General features: G+C 34.1%; 1 protein-coding gene across 1 annotated transcript; it reads left to right on the top strand.

The window, feature by feature from the left end:
* The first annotated feature begins 10768 nt into the window (after nucleotides 1-10768).
* Nucleotides 10769-11410, top strand: LOC106314812. Its single transcript, XM_013752632.1, has 2 exons — nucleotides 10769-10889; nucleotides 11103-11410. Exons 1-2 carry the CDS (start codon nucleotides 10769-10771, stop codon nucleotides 11246-11248), a joined length of 267 nt encoding a protein of 88 aa, XP_013608086.1. The 3' UTR covers nucleotides 11249-11410.
* Nucleotides 11411-13964: the final 2554 nt, after the last annotated feature.

Here is a 13964-nt window from a genome sequence, read left to right as displayed (position 1 = left end):
TGCTAGAATTTGGGTTGTTTGAAGTTTGTTTATGGGTTTAGTGTTTGAAATTTGTTTATTTTCTCTGTCTGCACTCGAATGTCTAACCTTTCATTTCTTGAAATCTTTGGTTGCATTAAAAAGTCTTCAGTGTACAGTGTAAGTTACACAAGATGACAATACCTAAACGAAGACTTTACATTGAGTAATATTTACTTTAATCAGCAACTACATGATTATCCGCGCACATGCTCAGAATGAAATGTATATTCTACTCCCTCTATTCTCTTAACAAATAACCATTGTAAGATGTTTTGGTCTACTTTAAATAAACGAAAATCATGAAATTAATTAAAAATCTACAATTATTACTCCCTCTGTTCTGAAATATAAGATGTTTTGGGTAGTGCACACTTATTAAGAAAATTACTTTTTACCTATAAAATATCATTAAAATCACTACTATATAAAAAAAACTATTTTTGGAGCTTCTAAGGGGTGCCACGTCGGATGAAATATTTCTGGTCAATCATTTTGCCATGTCAGCTTGAATTCTACGTACTATTCAATTCTTCAGCGACAAAAAGAGTTCTGAGTTTCTCGAGCTTTGTATAAACCCATTGAGTGGCCCAATAAAGGTATCAAAATCGCATCTCCAACACGGAGAACGTAGTTTTGTTTTCCTCCTCTTTGACAGCTAAACACTTACCTTCTCCGCGGGTGAAACGGCTTCAATCCATCACTATGATTCATAAAAGCTATGTTAATGATTGTACCATCCAAACCAATCAACCTCTTCGACTCCTCCACCTTCACAATATATACATTCGGTTCTCTTGCTGAAAAATATTTCAATCTCTCAAGGAAATAAAATTCCAAGCTGTGACTCAAAACGGTCACTTTATGCCTGTCATGCATCTGGATCAGGTCCTCGGAAAAATGGCAATCGAGGATCTAGAGGACACAATCCACAAATCAAGCCTAAGATCAGAAGAATTATGGTATTTCATATAAAATCCTTTATCTACCATGCTCTATTTTTTTTAACATATAATTGTTGTGTTTGGTGTACCCACCCAACAAATGGGTTGGGTTTTATCGTGATGAAGAGTAAGAAAATGCGCTTTTGAAAGAATTTTCATGTTCTTAAACCCTCCGAAACCCTGTAAAAATAGTGGCACAAATCTAGAACATTTCTGATTTTTTTAATTGAAATATAAAGAATGAAAACTGATCACGCTAGAAGTTTATGGTGTTCAATGTGTGGTTTAAGAGATATGTTTAAACGTTCTCTTGAAGTATAATATATAATCATATACCAAATGGTTATGTTTCAGAATGATATATTGAATACATTGCTATTGATATAGGTTCCATTTGGTAAAGTTGGGAGATGTCCGAGCTGTTTGATTGGCATTGCTGTTCCACAACCCCAGAATGGAGTTCAGGTAACGATGTCCCCATCCGATCGACAATTAGTGATAAGCGTTTTCTACAAGTTTAACTGTTAAATATGTTCCGTATGTTCCTAGATTGTTTATGTGATGCAGCTTATTTTGGTTCTAGAGAGTGGGCTGTGTTTCGTTATTTGACCTGAAAAAGACTGAGATGTGTGGTGTTTTGATGCTGAAATATTCACTTATTCTAAGGAGCACAATCTTTTGAACGCAGCAAAGACGTTCCTCCATAGGAAAAAGGGCTAAAGACTAATCCAGATAAAGAAGAACAAAGTCACCTCTTCCATGCACTCTATAGTGGTGAAATTCCCATCGTAAACACAATTTAATATTAAAAGAATGAAGTTAGGCACATAATTTTAACCGTTGCAATGGATTTCAGGTACAAACACCTTCGGATACAGCAGAAACGCACCAGTTTGGTGCTGAGACAACTGAGCTCCCTGTGCAAGACGAAGAAAGAGTGACAATTGCGTTTGCTGTTCCATAACATGTTTGCAGACAAGTGAGGCACTGAACAATACCATGTTTTTTTTTTAACATTTACATATGAATATTTAGTCTGAGGCTTAAGTAGAAACTCCATTATTCCACAGGAAAGCATTGCTCAACAGATAGAGCAGATCTTGGAACTCGAAAACCTTGAAGAGGTATACAATTCTAAAATTACTTTACATCCAAATCAAATGTTTATTTAGTGAAATCTTCCAGTTCATTTGGGACAAAAGAAAGCATACTTGCTTTGTGTGTTAATGTTACTTTGGTGTTTGTTGTATGAGATGCATAAATGTAAACTATAGGCCGAAGCAAACAATGAGTCAGAGAGAATTCTTAGCTCTCAACCTTAAACCTCTAATTAACAAAAAAAAAACCTGGTGAGGAAATCATTATCATCTTCAATCATCATCATCATCAATCATTACAACATAGCTCATCCTCATGGTAAGCAATCATCTTTCAGCGACATATGTATGGCCTTAATGATGTCTCTGCGGAACTGCAAACTAGATTCTTCAGTGACATGAACCTGTGGAATGTTGAGTTTATGATGATATACATGTATGGTATTATAGAACCCTGGGTTTTAAAAAGCGTGCCTTAGGGTTGCTAAGGCTTATTAGAATCTATATCTCTCTTTCTGGGAGGAACACAGAGCTTGATGTAATCATAACACGAGAACTCGAGAAGGTTTGCTGATTTCTTAAAGCATGTGTGTTTACCATGCTTAAGTTGTTTGTTGAACTAATTGTATTTTATTTTCGATCTGATTTCTACTATGTTTGTTTGTTCAGTATTTGCAAGTTGTTGGATTGTACGAGGATAAGGAGGAAACATGTAGAAGGAAGGAGGTTCTGGGGAGTCTTAATCAGTTTATACTACTTTGTAACTATAAGAAATTGTGCTTATAGATATTTCATTTATGGTTATGATAAGGATTGAATGATCAGCTGCTTCATGAGACAATGCAGAGCAGCAGAGATATTTACTTCCGGCTAGGGGTAACCATAAAGATATATAGAAGATTAACTTTGTTTTACTCTTCTTTTTTTTTTTGCGCTGAGAAGTGGAAACTCTTTGGTGTAAAGTGATAAGGCATGTCGTGAATTGGTTGAAAGCTATGTGTTTCTTTGTTATATCTCTAGAACATTCCTCATAACAAAATAATAGACTAATCTATAGAATGTTTATAAATTTCTAAATATTAATATTTTGCATTACTATAATAAACATAAATTTACATAAATGTAATTCTATAACTTTAAAGAAAATAAAAACTATTTTCACATTATATCACACAGTATAATATAAAACTAGGTGTTTTGCCCGCACATGCGGGAATAATTTTCTTATCAATACTTATTAGTTTATATCTTATTAATCTAAAACCAGCATGATAAGTTATTATTTATGTTTTCAGATAGTTAAATCAAACATCAAAGTATTTATATATGTCAAATATTTTATCAAAATATATACTTATTATTGTGTTAAATTTTTTAAAACACTCATATCTTAGAAATAGTTTAGAAAATATCTTTATATAAATGTTTTTTTTTCTTGAATAATATTTAATTATAATTTTTTGTATCTTTTTAACTTTTATAATAAAAATATTGTTTTCACATAGCAACAAAATATATATATATATAAGAATTATCTTATTTTAAAACTTTTTGATAATTTTATTATATTATTTTAGAATCAATTATTTAATATTAATATAACATATAAATTCTATGATTAAAATAAAATTCGTTTTTAGTTATATATAAAATTCATTAAGGGTATTGTTTTAATTAACACATTAGCGAATCAGTTAGAAATTAATAATAAATCAATAACCTAGCTAAAAGTCTAAAAACCTAATAAAATATGACAAATAAGAAAAACTAACTAAATTTTAATATAAAATAGAAATTTAATATTGCTAAAATAAAATTCGTTTTTAATATATATAAGATTCATTAAGGGTATTTTTTAAATTAATAAATTAGTGACTTAGCTAAAACTAAATAATAAATCAATGATTTAGCTAAAATCTAATAAAAACCTGACAAATAAGCAAATTTACTAAAATTATGGATAATATAAAATATGATTGATTCTTTAATACAAAATTAAAATTAGAGTTTTGTTAAATAAAACATAAGTTTGCCGTATCGGTGTTACAAAAAAAACAATCATTAATAGTGTCGTAGGAATTATGTATTTCCCATTAGCGAATAAAATTGAAGCAGAGTGTTGGAGGATAGCTCAACGTATAGACGAGATTATGGAGATTGATATGAGAGTTGAGGTAACGGACACAACTGTTCCTCCGCAAAGAAACGCTCATGCTAGATGGAGATGTCAAGTTGACGCATCCTGGATAAATGAAAGAGACATACCTGGACTTGGCTTTGTGTTAATGGATGGTGACTTTCCAATGCTGTATGGAGCAAGGGCCGATATACACGCACCAAATCCCCACTGCAAGCGGAAGCTGAAGGTTTGCTATGGGCACTGCAAGAGATACTGAAGTTTGGACGCAGAGAGATGGTCTTTCAATCGACTGTGAACAACTGGTTATACTCATTCAAAAGGAGGAAGATTGGCCTGCGTTGGACTCGGAGCTCGACGAAATACAAGCTGTATCCAAAGAATTTTCTGAACTTTCTATTGCTTATATTCCTAGATCTTTAAAATTCCGTAAGAATATCCTAGCAAAAGGTGTCCGATCACGCGCATCTCGATCAGCTTTTGTAAACCCTTTTGCACCAAGTTGGCTAGCCCCACAAGCTAGCATGAGGGTGCCAAAAAAGAGAATAAAGTTGAAAGTTAAACTGAATATCCCAGTGAACAAAATTATCAGAAGTCTATATTTATGTGGATGTCTATATGGGACAAACAATTTTTTTAGACAATTATAGAATATAGTCACGAAAATCAATCCTAAAATATATAATTTTAAAAAACCATTTAAACAAACCATCAAAATTTTGAATATTACACCAAATAAGAATATAAAGACCAACTAAATTCTCTTCATGTATAATGTGTTGTGGTAAGATTCAAAAAAAATTAACTTACTTTACAGTAAGGGGAAATTAGATTTTTAATTCCAAAAAACATAACATTTTATAAAACTAAAAAATTGACATAATAGTACAAAAATATGGAAAAAAAAAATCAAAATACTATCCGCGCGTAGCGCGGACAAGGACCTAGTTATAAACTAAAAACTACTCAACCAATTACAAAATAGAAATATTAAATTTGATTGGCTACACAGTTTTTGATAAATTGAAAGTTACATAGAAAGATGAGAACATCTTATATATTGGAACATAAAAATTATTCTAAACATCTTACATTTCAGAACAGAGGGAGTAATAATTGTAAAATATTAACTTTGTCAGTTCAACCATAATTATATCATGTCATAAGCCTGATATATATTAATCTGAATATATATTAAATGTGATTTTTACTCATATGGTTTTTTGATCATTTGTATTTTATCATAACAAGAAATTTAAATTAATGATCATAAAATTTCCAGTGTGAGATTTTTAACAATTTTCGTAATTTATAGTCATTTTAAAAAATTTAAAATATAATATATACAAAAATTCTAAATTTTTATTATATGGTTAATATGATTTTTTAATTTATTTTAATAATATAACATTAAAAAATGAAAGATATGTAAATTATTAAAATTATTAATTGTCAAATATATATTTTATTCACTTTTGGTAATTTCGTAGCTTTTATTTAAGGAATGAAAGAAAAATAATATATTGTAGATTGTTAATTAATTTCATGGTTAGTTTAATGAGATGTATATAATATATGTTTAATGAACTAACATATTTCTCTAGAAACTTTAATAGAAACTTTAAAAAGTATTCTAGTGATGACACACTTCACAGTTAAAATGTTGTAATGGTTCTCTTTTAATATATAGAGGATATGCTTTTATTTCGGAATGTTTCCTCGCCGAATTTTAGCTAATCATGTAAAGAAACGTAGAACTTGTAATGAATGTGAAGAAGTAAATATCCAGTTCTTAAGACTCTTGGCTAATTGTATTCACTTGGGACCAAGTTCAACTGTGGCCAAACAAGTTTCCATGGTCGGCAAAAACTGATCCTTCATCGATGGCATTAGCCGTAGTAAAGATGTAACTTGTAGTCTTGTGTTCCAATTCCACGCCTGATAAATAATGCTATTGATCCTTCACCCGTTCATGGTCCAATTGTTTTTTCACTACCTCTGAAATCTAGGCCGGAGATGTTGATTTAGACCTCATTTCAGGTGCAATGAATGGAGGCTATCCAACAAGCTATGATTGTTCCTTCGATGCTGTCATGCCCCCTCAGAAGACTAACTAGAGAAAATAGTGAATTTAGTTCTACTCCTTGTATTCCTTTTATTACCAATATCCATTGTTTAATCCGAATGGTTCAATACACAAGTTCAAGGTGAGGTGAAAGGAGAACTGAATGAATTTGTAGTGTAAAGAAGAAACAAGCATGCAAGAACAATAAAAATATGTAAACCTAGTTTTTGTGTTGTGTTCCTCAAATGTTTGTGAATGTCTTTCCTTTAGCCAGCTCCTCTTCTTATATACTCATACCTTTCCCGATTATGCCCTTAGGTTGGCTTAGAGCCCTAACCGAGTCCGAGGTAATGTGCTGAGGTCCGTTTATTCGATAGGCCTGTTGAAGGATGCAATCCATCTCTAACAATAAGCCCTCCAGTTCTTTGTGAGAGACAAAGTCGATCTCACTGAATTTTATCGAAAGTGGCTTTTGAGAGAAAACATACTGGTGGAATATCTCTCTATGTGAGGTACTGACCTTGGCGGTTAACTGGTTTTCATCAATAGTTGTCTTGGTTATAAATATATTCCTAAACCGCTTCTGATTTATCTAGGAAAGATGAACAGTTTTTTAAAAAATTGTGGGAATCGTGCCATCCAACTAATTTATACAACCTAATAATGGTGATTCCTAAATATCTATAATTGTGCTGCTCATTATAAATATTGAGGGACTCTCTTCCTCCAAGCTTTCTTTCTCTACTTCTTCAATTGTTTCCAGTAAAGTTTCGACAATTTCACTCTATGAATCCACAACTCAAAGATGTTCGAAAAAGGAAAGGCTGTAGCTGAAGATACCAGTTCCGATTAGTAAGATATTTTTGGCGGTTCCAGACTTCCAGTCCCACCACTGATCTTATCATACATCAGAAGATCCCCCGAGCAGCGTTTTCGGGACATGACCTCAGCAGTAGACGCAACAAAATGTTGCTGATGTGACTCCCAAGGGTACTGAAGACAAACAACAAGCACCAGCGGTTAACACCGCCACAGTTGCTCGTCAGCCGAGTCTCGCCGAGGATCAACTCCAGCCTGTTTTCCTAGAAATAAAGAACGGTCAGATATCATTCCTACTCGCTCCACCTATCCCTCAGTAACGAGCTTATTGGAAGAATTGGAGGCTCATGATGGTCTTACCTTCATCATCCCAGAACCCCATCAACGTCCATGGTTTCCGCCTAAAGGGTACCTGTGTGTCTACGAATCGTGGTTCTAAAAGGACTTGAGGTTGTGGTTCCCGATTCCACGGCTTGTCACGACTTACTACAATCAGTGAGATGTAGCATTTCCTCAATTAATCATCGGAGCGATTCGCATTGATGTGGTGCTAATGATCCTGCTTGCCGAGATAGATACCTTTCTAAGTGTGAGGAATTTCAAAGAGTTGACTCTTCCACAAATGTTGAAGACTGGGATCATCATTTTGAAGATGAAGCCCGAAATGAATATTGTCGGGTCACCTGGCTAAGAGTGGCAACAGTTCTACTTCTATATCTCGATGAACCACGTGACTTTTGAGGAGCCGCCAAAAAACCTCAGAGTACTCTGGAACCCAATAAGATGCTTGATAACAATTTTGAGTTAAGGAGTTCTCTACCCTGTCTGACCCGATTTCCACTTTTTGTTCGGCATCTGACAACAAAACATACTCTGAGGAGTTCATGGAAGACGTGACGAAGATAGTTGGTCATAGTCATGAATCTAGGCTAAGCATCAATAGATCACAGATCAAAGAGAGATTGTTCTGCATACGCCGAGGTACGTTGTTCTTATTTTTGTTACTACTTCGCACCTCGTCACCACTCTTCGTTTTTTGCAACTGTTACTGACTCCTGACTGTTCTGTCACACAATGGATTGGTCGTCTACAATTCCTAGATCAAGTGAGAGTACCAAGAGGGAACATAGCAAAAAGTCTAAAACCTTATTGACAACTGACGACGCTGATCTTGACGATGATGCGGGGCAGGATTCCCCCGAGGAACTTGATGGAAACACTTTATCTTCTCTGTCGAACCTGGATAATATGAATCGGTATGTCACTAAGGATCATACAAGAAGAATAAGAAGAAAATGCCAAATGGTCTTAAGAGGAAGAGAGACTATGTGAATCTGCAACGAGGTCGGCCTGACTGCCGACGATTCTGCATAATCCTTCTATTGTCGAAAGAAAGACTTTTGCAGATCATCATGCTAAGAATGCCGACCTTCCTTCTGTGCCTGGAAATCCAAAACAGCTCGAATCTATTGGGGGGGGGGGTTCTGAGAATGCCAAGGTACTCACCACAAAGTTTGCTGGTGCCGCCACGACCACTCTTCTTGTAGCGTCTTCATCTGCTCCTCCTACAGTTTTATCGGCACGACCGCTTGCGACATCTTCTTCAATGCCTCCTTCAGCACCTTCATCTACGAATTCACCACCGGTCCTTACTATGTCGTACTCCTATTCCAGCACTACTCCATTTGTGAACAACAGAGAGAAGTGTGCATAAGAAATTTTTCCAACAAGTCTAGGGGAACGTGAGAAATATGCCAGGGGTATCTGAGTTATTTAACCCTGAAGTATATAAAGATGTCTCCCGTACTGGCTTCGCGGTATGTACATTTCAAACAGCGTCTTTAGTATCATGTTTTGTTGCATTTCACTGATTCATCTGTCTTGAAGCCTACTTATTGTATGCTGCTCACACCAATTATATGGTAATGGGTGTACAAATCTTCTCTACGAGTTCGAATGTCTTATCTGCAACAAGCAGTGGAGCCCACCTCGGCTGCTGAGGGAGAATTATCTAGCCTAAAAGATCAGATCAAGGCCCTGGAAAGCACAGCTGATCAAGCAATCCGAGAAAGAGATTCATCTCTAAAGAAATTCGAGACAGAGACAACAATTGGTGTTGGCAGTTAATGTTAAAATCGAGATACATCGAAAACACTATGCACAAAGTAATTCCAAGAACTCGTATATCTTTTATTAGAAATCCTTTACACAATCTCTTACATACTTGTTTGATACGAATTACACAACTCGACACGGATCGATTTCTAACACACCCAACTTGCTTGACTCAACACCTATTGATCAAGTCTACCAATTCACTCAGCTATGAAACCCCAAATCCCTTTGTGTTTCTCTATGAGAATTACAACGTGAAAGCTCTAACTCCAAACTAGGTAAAAGCTAAGATATGTATTAAATAATATTTTCCTATTATCTAATATACTATTTCCTATATTCTATCATCACCAAATCTTCTAATTTGTGATCTAGTAACATTCTTTTAATGCTAATTTCGTCAACCAAACATATGGAAATATCTCACATCATCACATCTTGACGTTTCCTTTTTATTCTCCAAAGCGTGTGTCACACACCATTCTTCGTGTGTAACGCAAGTATGTGAGCCAAAGCTCCACCACTGCAACAACCTATCAAGCTCCAAGTTCTTGAGCTTACAATTAAGGGTGCCAAGGAATCGCGAGTGAGGATCTACCAACTGGAGAAAGAAAAGGCTTCTATCAACGAATTCTTTCATTTTGAGATGGATCATTTGAAACAAGCCCGACTGAAGCATGCATATCGAGTTGAAGTAGAGACGAGAATGAAATGAAATACTTGTTTGGAGAGGTTTATTAGATTCGTCGAGGAGCAGGGGACAATAAAGACCAAGTTGTCGTTGTTGAGTCAGGTGACAGACGTGAGGCGATATATCGAGAAGCTTATCGCTAAAATCGTACATATTCCTCAAAAGGTATTTTTAAAGATTCAAAATAAAATAATAAGTTCTCAATATTTTTTCAAAGTAAATTTCGAAATTAAAATATTTATGTATTTTTATATGGTATATAGTTTAATTTTTAATCTGAATATTTATTGAATGAGATTTTTAACCATATGATTTTATAATCATTTATCTCTTGTTATTACAAAAAAATTATAGCATTAATCACATATACAGAAAATCTATTTTGTATAGTTAATTTGGTTGTTTAATTTATTTTAATAATATAAAATTTAAAAAATAATAGTACATATGTGAATTTTTTATTGAATTTTTATTATTCAAAATTATTAATTGTCGTATGTACTTTATTTACAATAGGTGATTATGTAATTTTTATTTAAGAAAAGAATGAAAACATTAATAATTAGTTTTATTGTTAGTTTAATGAAATGTTTAATATATATTTAGTGGACAAACCTATTTCTTTAAAAAAAAATTTAAAAACATTTTGTCAATGACACATGACATAGTTTAAATGTTTTAATGCTTTTCAAGAAATATATAAGGGACATTTTATGTTATTTTCAACAATATAAGACCATATAGTGTGAAAGCTTATAAGGGATATTGTATATTATTTTCAATATAAGACCATATAGTGTGAAAGCAAGTTGGGTTGGTGGATACTTTTACGTATAAAATAGCTTATTGGGCATGTTAGATTTATTTGCACAAAGATATACAATGATAAAAAAGGCAACATCACTCTTCGTCGTTCTAATAGTTGCTTTGCTCCTTTTGTCTCCTCTCTTCTCCAGACAAATAGAAGCAATATCCACCAAACAAACAAAGCATCGAAAGCTCGGTCAGTGAAAATATTATATATTGTTTAACACGATCGTGTTTTGTAGATCGTACCCGAATAATATAGACTGCGACTGGGTATTTAGATAAGATATTTATTTAAATTAGATCCATACAATCGAATGTAAAAGTGTTTCTTTTATGCCTACTTCCTTTCTTAAGGAAAAATCAAACGCCTTCATTCTTCTTTTTATTTGTCCAAAATGTCAATTAGGAAATGGAGAAGAAAAGGAAATTAGGAGGAATAAATTGGTTATCCAACTAAAAGCGAAAGTGAAGCGAAGCAACTCCAGAAGGGGACCCCAAAAGAAGAATCCTCCAAAGAAGCCACCTTGCAAGCCCTCGACTCATCCTCATTAAGGGTTTTTTCCCGCGTGTTCGTAATTAAACAACGAAATGTTCGTATGCAAATGAGATTTCAGTAAAAGAGCTGGCAATTAGTCAATACAAAAGATGTCTATCTCAACGCTCACTTATTTTTTATGCGGTTGTAACACATGTCTCAACCTCATTTGACAACGACTTACAATTTACAACAACTTAAACTTCAAATTATAAAATGCTAAAAACGACTACCATAATAATATTGTAATAAATCAACAAATCTAATAACTGGAAAAATAGTCAGTGAAATTGTAAAACGAAAGTACGAAAAAAACAAGAAAACAACATTTGTGATGAGTGACCTTGTAACGGCTCGGTTCCTGCCTATAAAAATTTTCTTGAAAATATGAGCTTCTCTACGGCCCATATGACAAAGACCTAGGGTTCCTTTCCCCTTTCCTATAAAAAGAGATGCAGCTTTCCTTTTGCCTCATACAGAAACTAAAGCGAAGCTCTGCAGAGATTTAGAGAGACTAGGAAACCCTATCCGTCAAGCTTCTCTTTTCCTTTTCTCTCTTCTTCTCTCACGCCTCTCTTCTCTCTCTCTCTCCTCGCCGTCGCTCTCTCTGTCCTCGCCGTCGCTCTCTCTGTCCTCACCGTCGCACGCTCTCTCTCTCCTCGTCGTCGCACGCTCTCCCTCTCCTCGCCGGCGCCGTGTGGTGGTGGTGGTGACCGGATCTCAATCTTCTCTCCCTTGTCTCTTGTTTCCAGATCCGGATCCAGATCTACGCTAAGGTGGAGTGTCTTGAACCCATCTTGTTCTCATGTACTGTATACTCCTTTATGTTGGAGTTAGGGTTGTTTAGACCCTGTTTGAAAGCTAGGATGATAGATCATGAATATTGCTAGGATGTTAGATGAATGGAACACGATGCATAAGAACCCTCATATTGTTAAATGGGACTTAGTAAACTGAAATGGAGTTGTGGTAGCGATGATTGATTGGTAATTCATGCTTGTATGTTTGGATGTGTAGTCCCATGATTGGTTTGTGATTAAAGCTAGGATGAAAAGAAAATACAACTAAGTTAATTTTAGAATTATTAGATATAAAATTTTCAATATTAATTTATATAATATACGGTTAACTGAAGATTATACTGGTTAGATTTGATCAAATCGATACAAATGCGGTTAGAATATTCTGCGTAAATAAGATCTTTATTAGATACAAATTTTAACCAATATTTAGTTTATACAGTATATGTATTTCACTATACCCAAAAATAAATTATGTACAGCTTTTTATTCATTATATCCAGTTATTTATCTATATTATTAAAACTCAAGTATCTTTTGTGAGGTTCTTTTGGTTTTACAACAATATTACAGGTTTTGTCATTTCTTTTTTTCATAACATAAATAAACAAATAAGGGAATATTCCACGAGAAATCAAAAAGTATTTTGCCCATTTATTTAACATAAAAAATTGTAAAATCATATAAAATTAAAATTCAGATAATAAGAAAACAATATATTTAAGCAATATTCCAAAAGAAAAAGAGCAATTAAATCGTGTGATAATTGGTCTTCCACCACATTGATGAGACCCACTAGCCTTGCTGATCGCCTAACACATATCTTACATAACTTATATCAGTCAATTTGTGTTTTCAAAAAAAAAAAAATTAAATATTTAACAATAATATTTTAAAAAACTATTTAAAAAATATTACAGCTACTAATAATATTGAAAATATTTTAAAATCACAGATATAATTATATTCTAGACCGATAAAAATAAATTTCCTAAGTATATGTGGTTAACAACTATAATTTTAAATAAAGCCTAATTAATAAATCTTAATTCTTCTTTAAATAAATATTTGAAAAGTGTAAAATATAATTGAATTTTCTAAACTAACTTATGATTAATGAGTAAATATTTTTGCAATTAAAGTTTTGTACAAAATATTCTATCAAATATACAAATTCTTTTATCAATTATAAAACATGTTAAATAAATAAATCAATATTATTAAAACAAACACCATTTTTGACATCTCTTTATTTTGATAATAATATTATAAACCCCACTATATATGTACGTCTATTATGGTTTTGATCAGATCCATTTTACTTGCAGAATTTCTTCCGAGCTTAGTTCATTCATTGTTTTCTTTTAAAGATCCCGAGCAATGTTGTTCTCGCCTTGTATGCCTCCCTTGATTGATGTGTGATTGTGTGAGTCCATTTCAATATCGGATGTTAAGTTCGGAAGTCTAGGGCTTGGAATTCGGGAACGAATTCCGATTAACAGGGGGATAATTGTAACGGCCCGGTTCCTGGCCCATAAAAATTTCCTTGAGAATATGGGCTTCTCTACGGCCCATATGGCAAAGACCTAGGGTTCCCTTCCCCTTTCCTATAAAAAGAGATGCAGCCTCCCTTTTGCCTCATACAGAAACTAAAGCGAAGCTCTGCAGAGATTTAGAGAGACTAGGAAACCATAGCCGTCAAGCTTCTCTTTTCCTTTTCTCTCTTCTTCTCTCACGCCTCTCTTCTCTCTCTCTCTCCTCGCCGTCGCTCTCTCTCTCTCCTCGCCGCCGCACGCTCTCTCTCTCCTCGCCGTCGCATGCTCTCTCTCTCCTCGCCGGCGCCGTGTGGTGGTGGTGGTGACCGGATCTCAATCTCCTCTCCCTTGTCTCTTGTTTCCAGATCCGGATCCAGATCTAGGCTAAGGTGGAGTGT

This window comes from Brassica oleracea, chromosome C9, assembly GCF_000695525.1.
Source record: "Brassica oleracea var. oleracea cultivar TO1000 chromosome C9, BOL, whole genome shotgun sequence".
NCBI classification, from domain to species: domain Eukaryota; kingdom Viridiplantae; phylum Streptophyta; class Magnoliopsida; order Brassicales; family Brassicaceae; genus Brassica; species Brassica oleracea.
The sequence above is the reverse complement of the archived record's forward strand: the minus strand, read 5'-3'. Positions and strand labels throughout refer to the sequence as shown.

Coding starts and splice junctions, on each gene's coding strand:
- LOC106314812 (XM_013752632.1), top strand. CDS start 10,769: ATGATAAAAAAGGCAACATCACTCTTCGTCGTTCTAATAGTTGCTTTG. Junction 10,890..11,102: donor AACAAAGCATCGAAAGCTCG/GTCAGTGAAAAT, acceptor AATGTCAATTAG/GAAATGGAGAAGAAAAGGAA.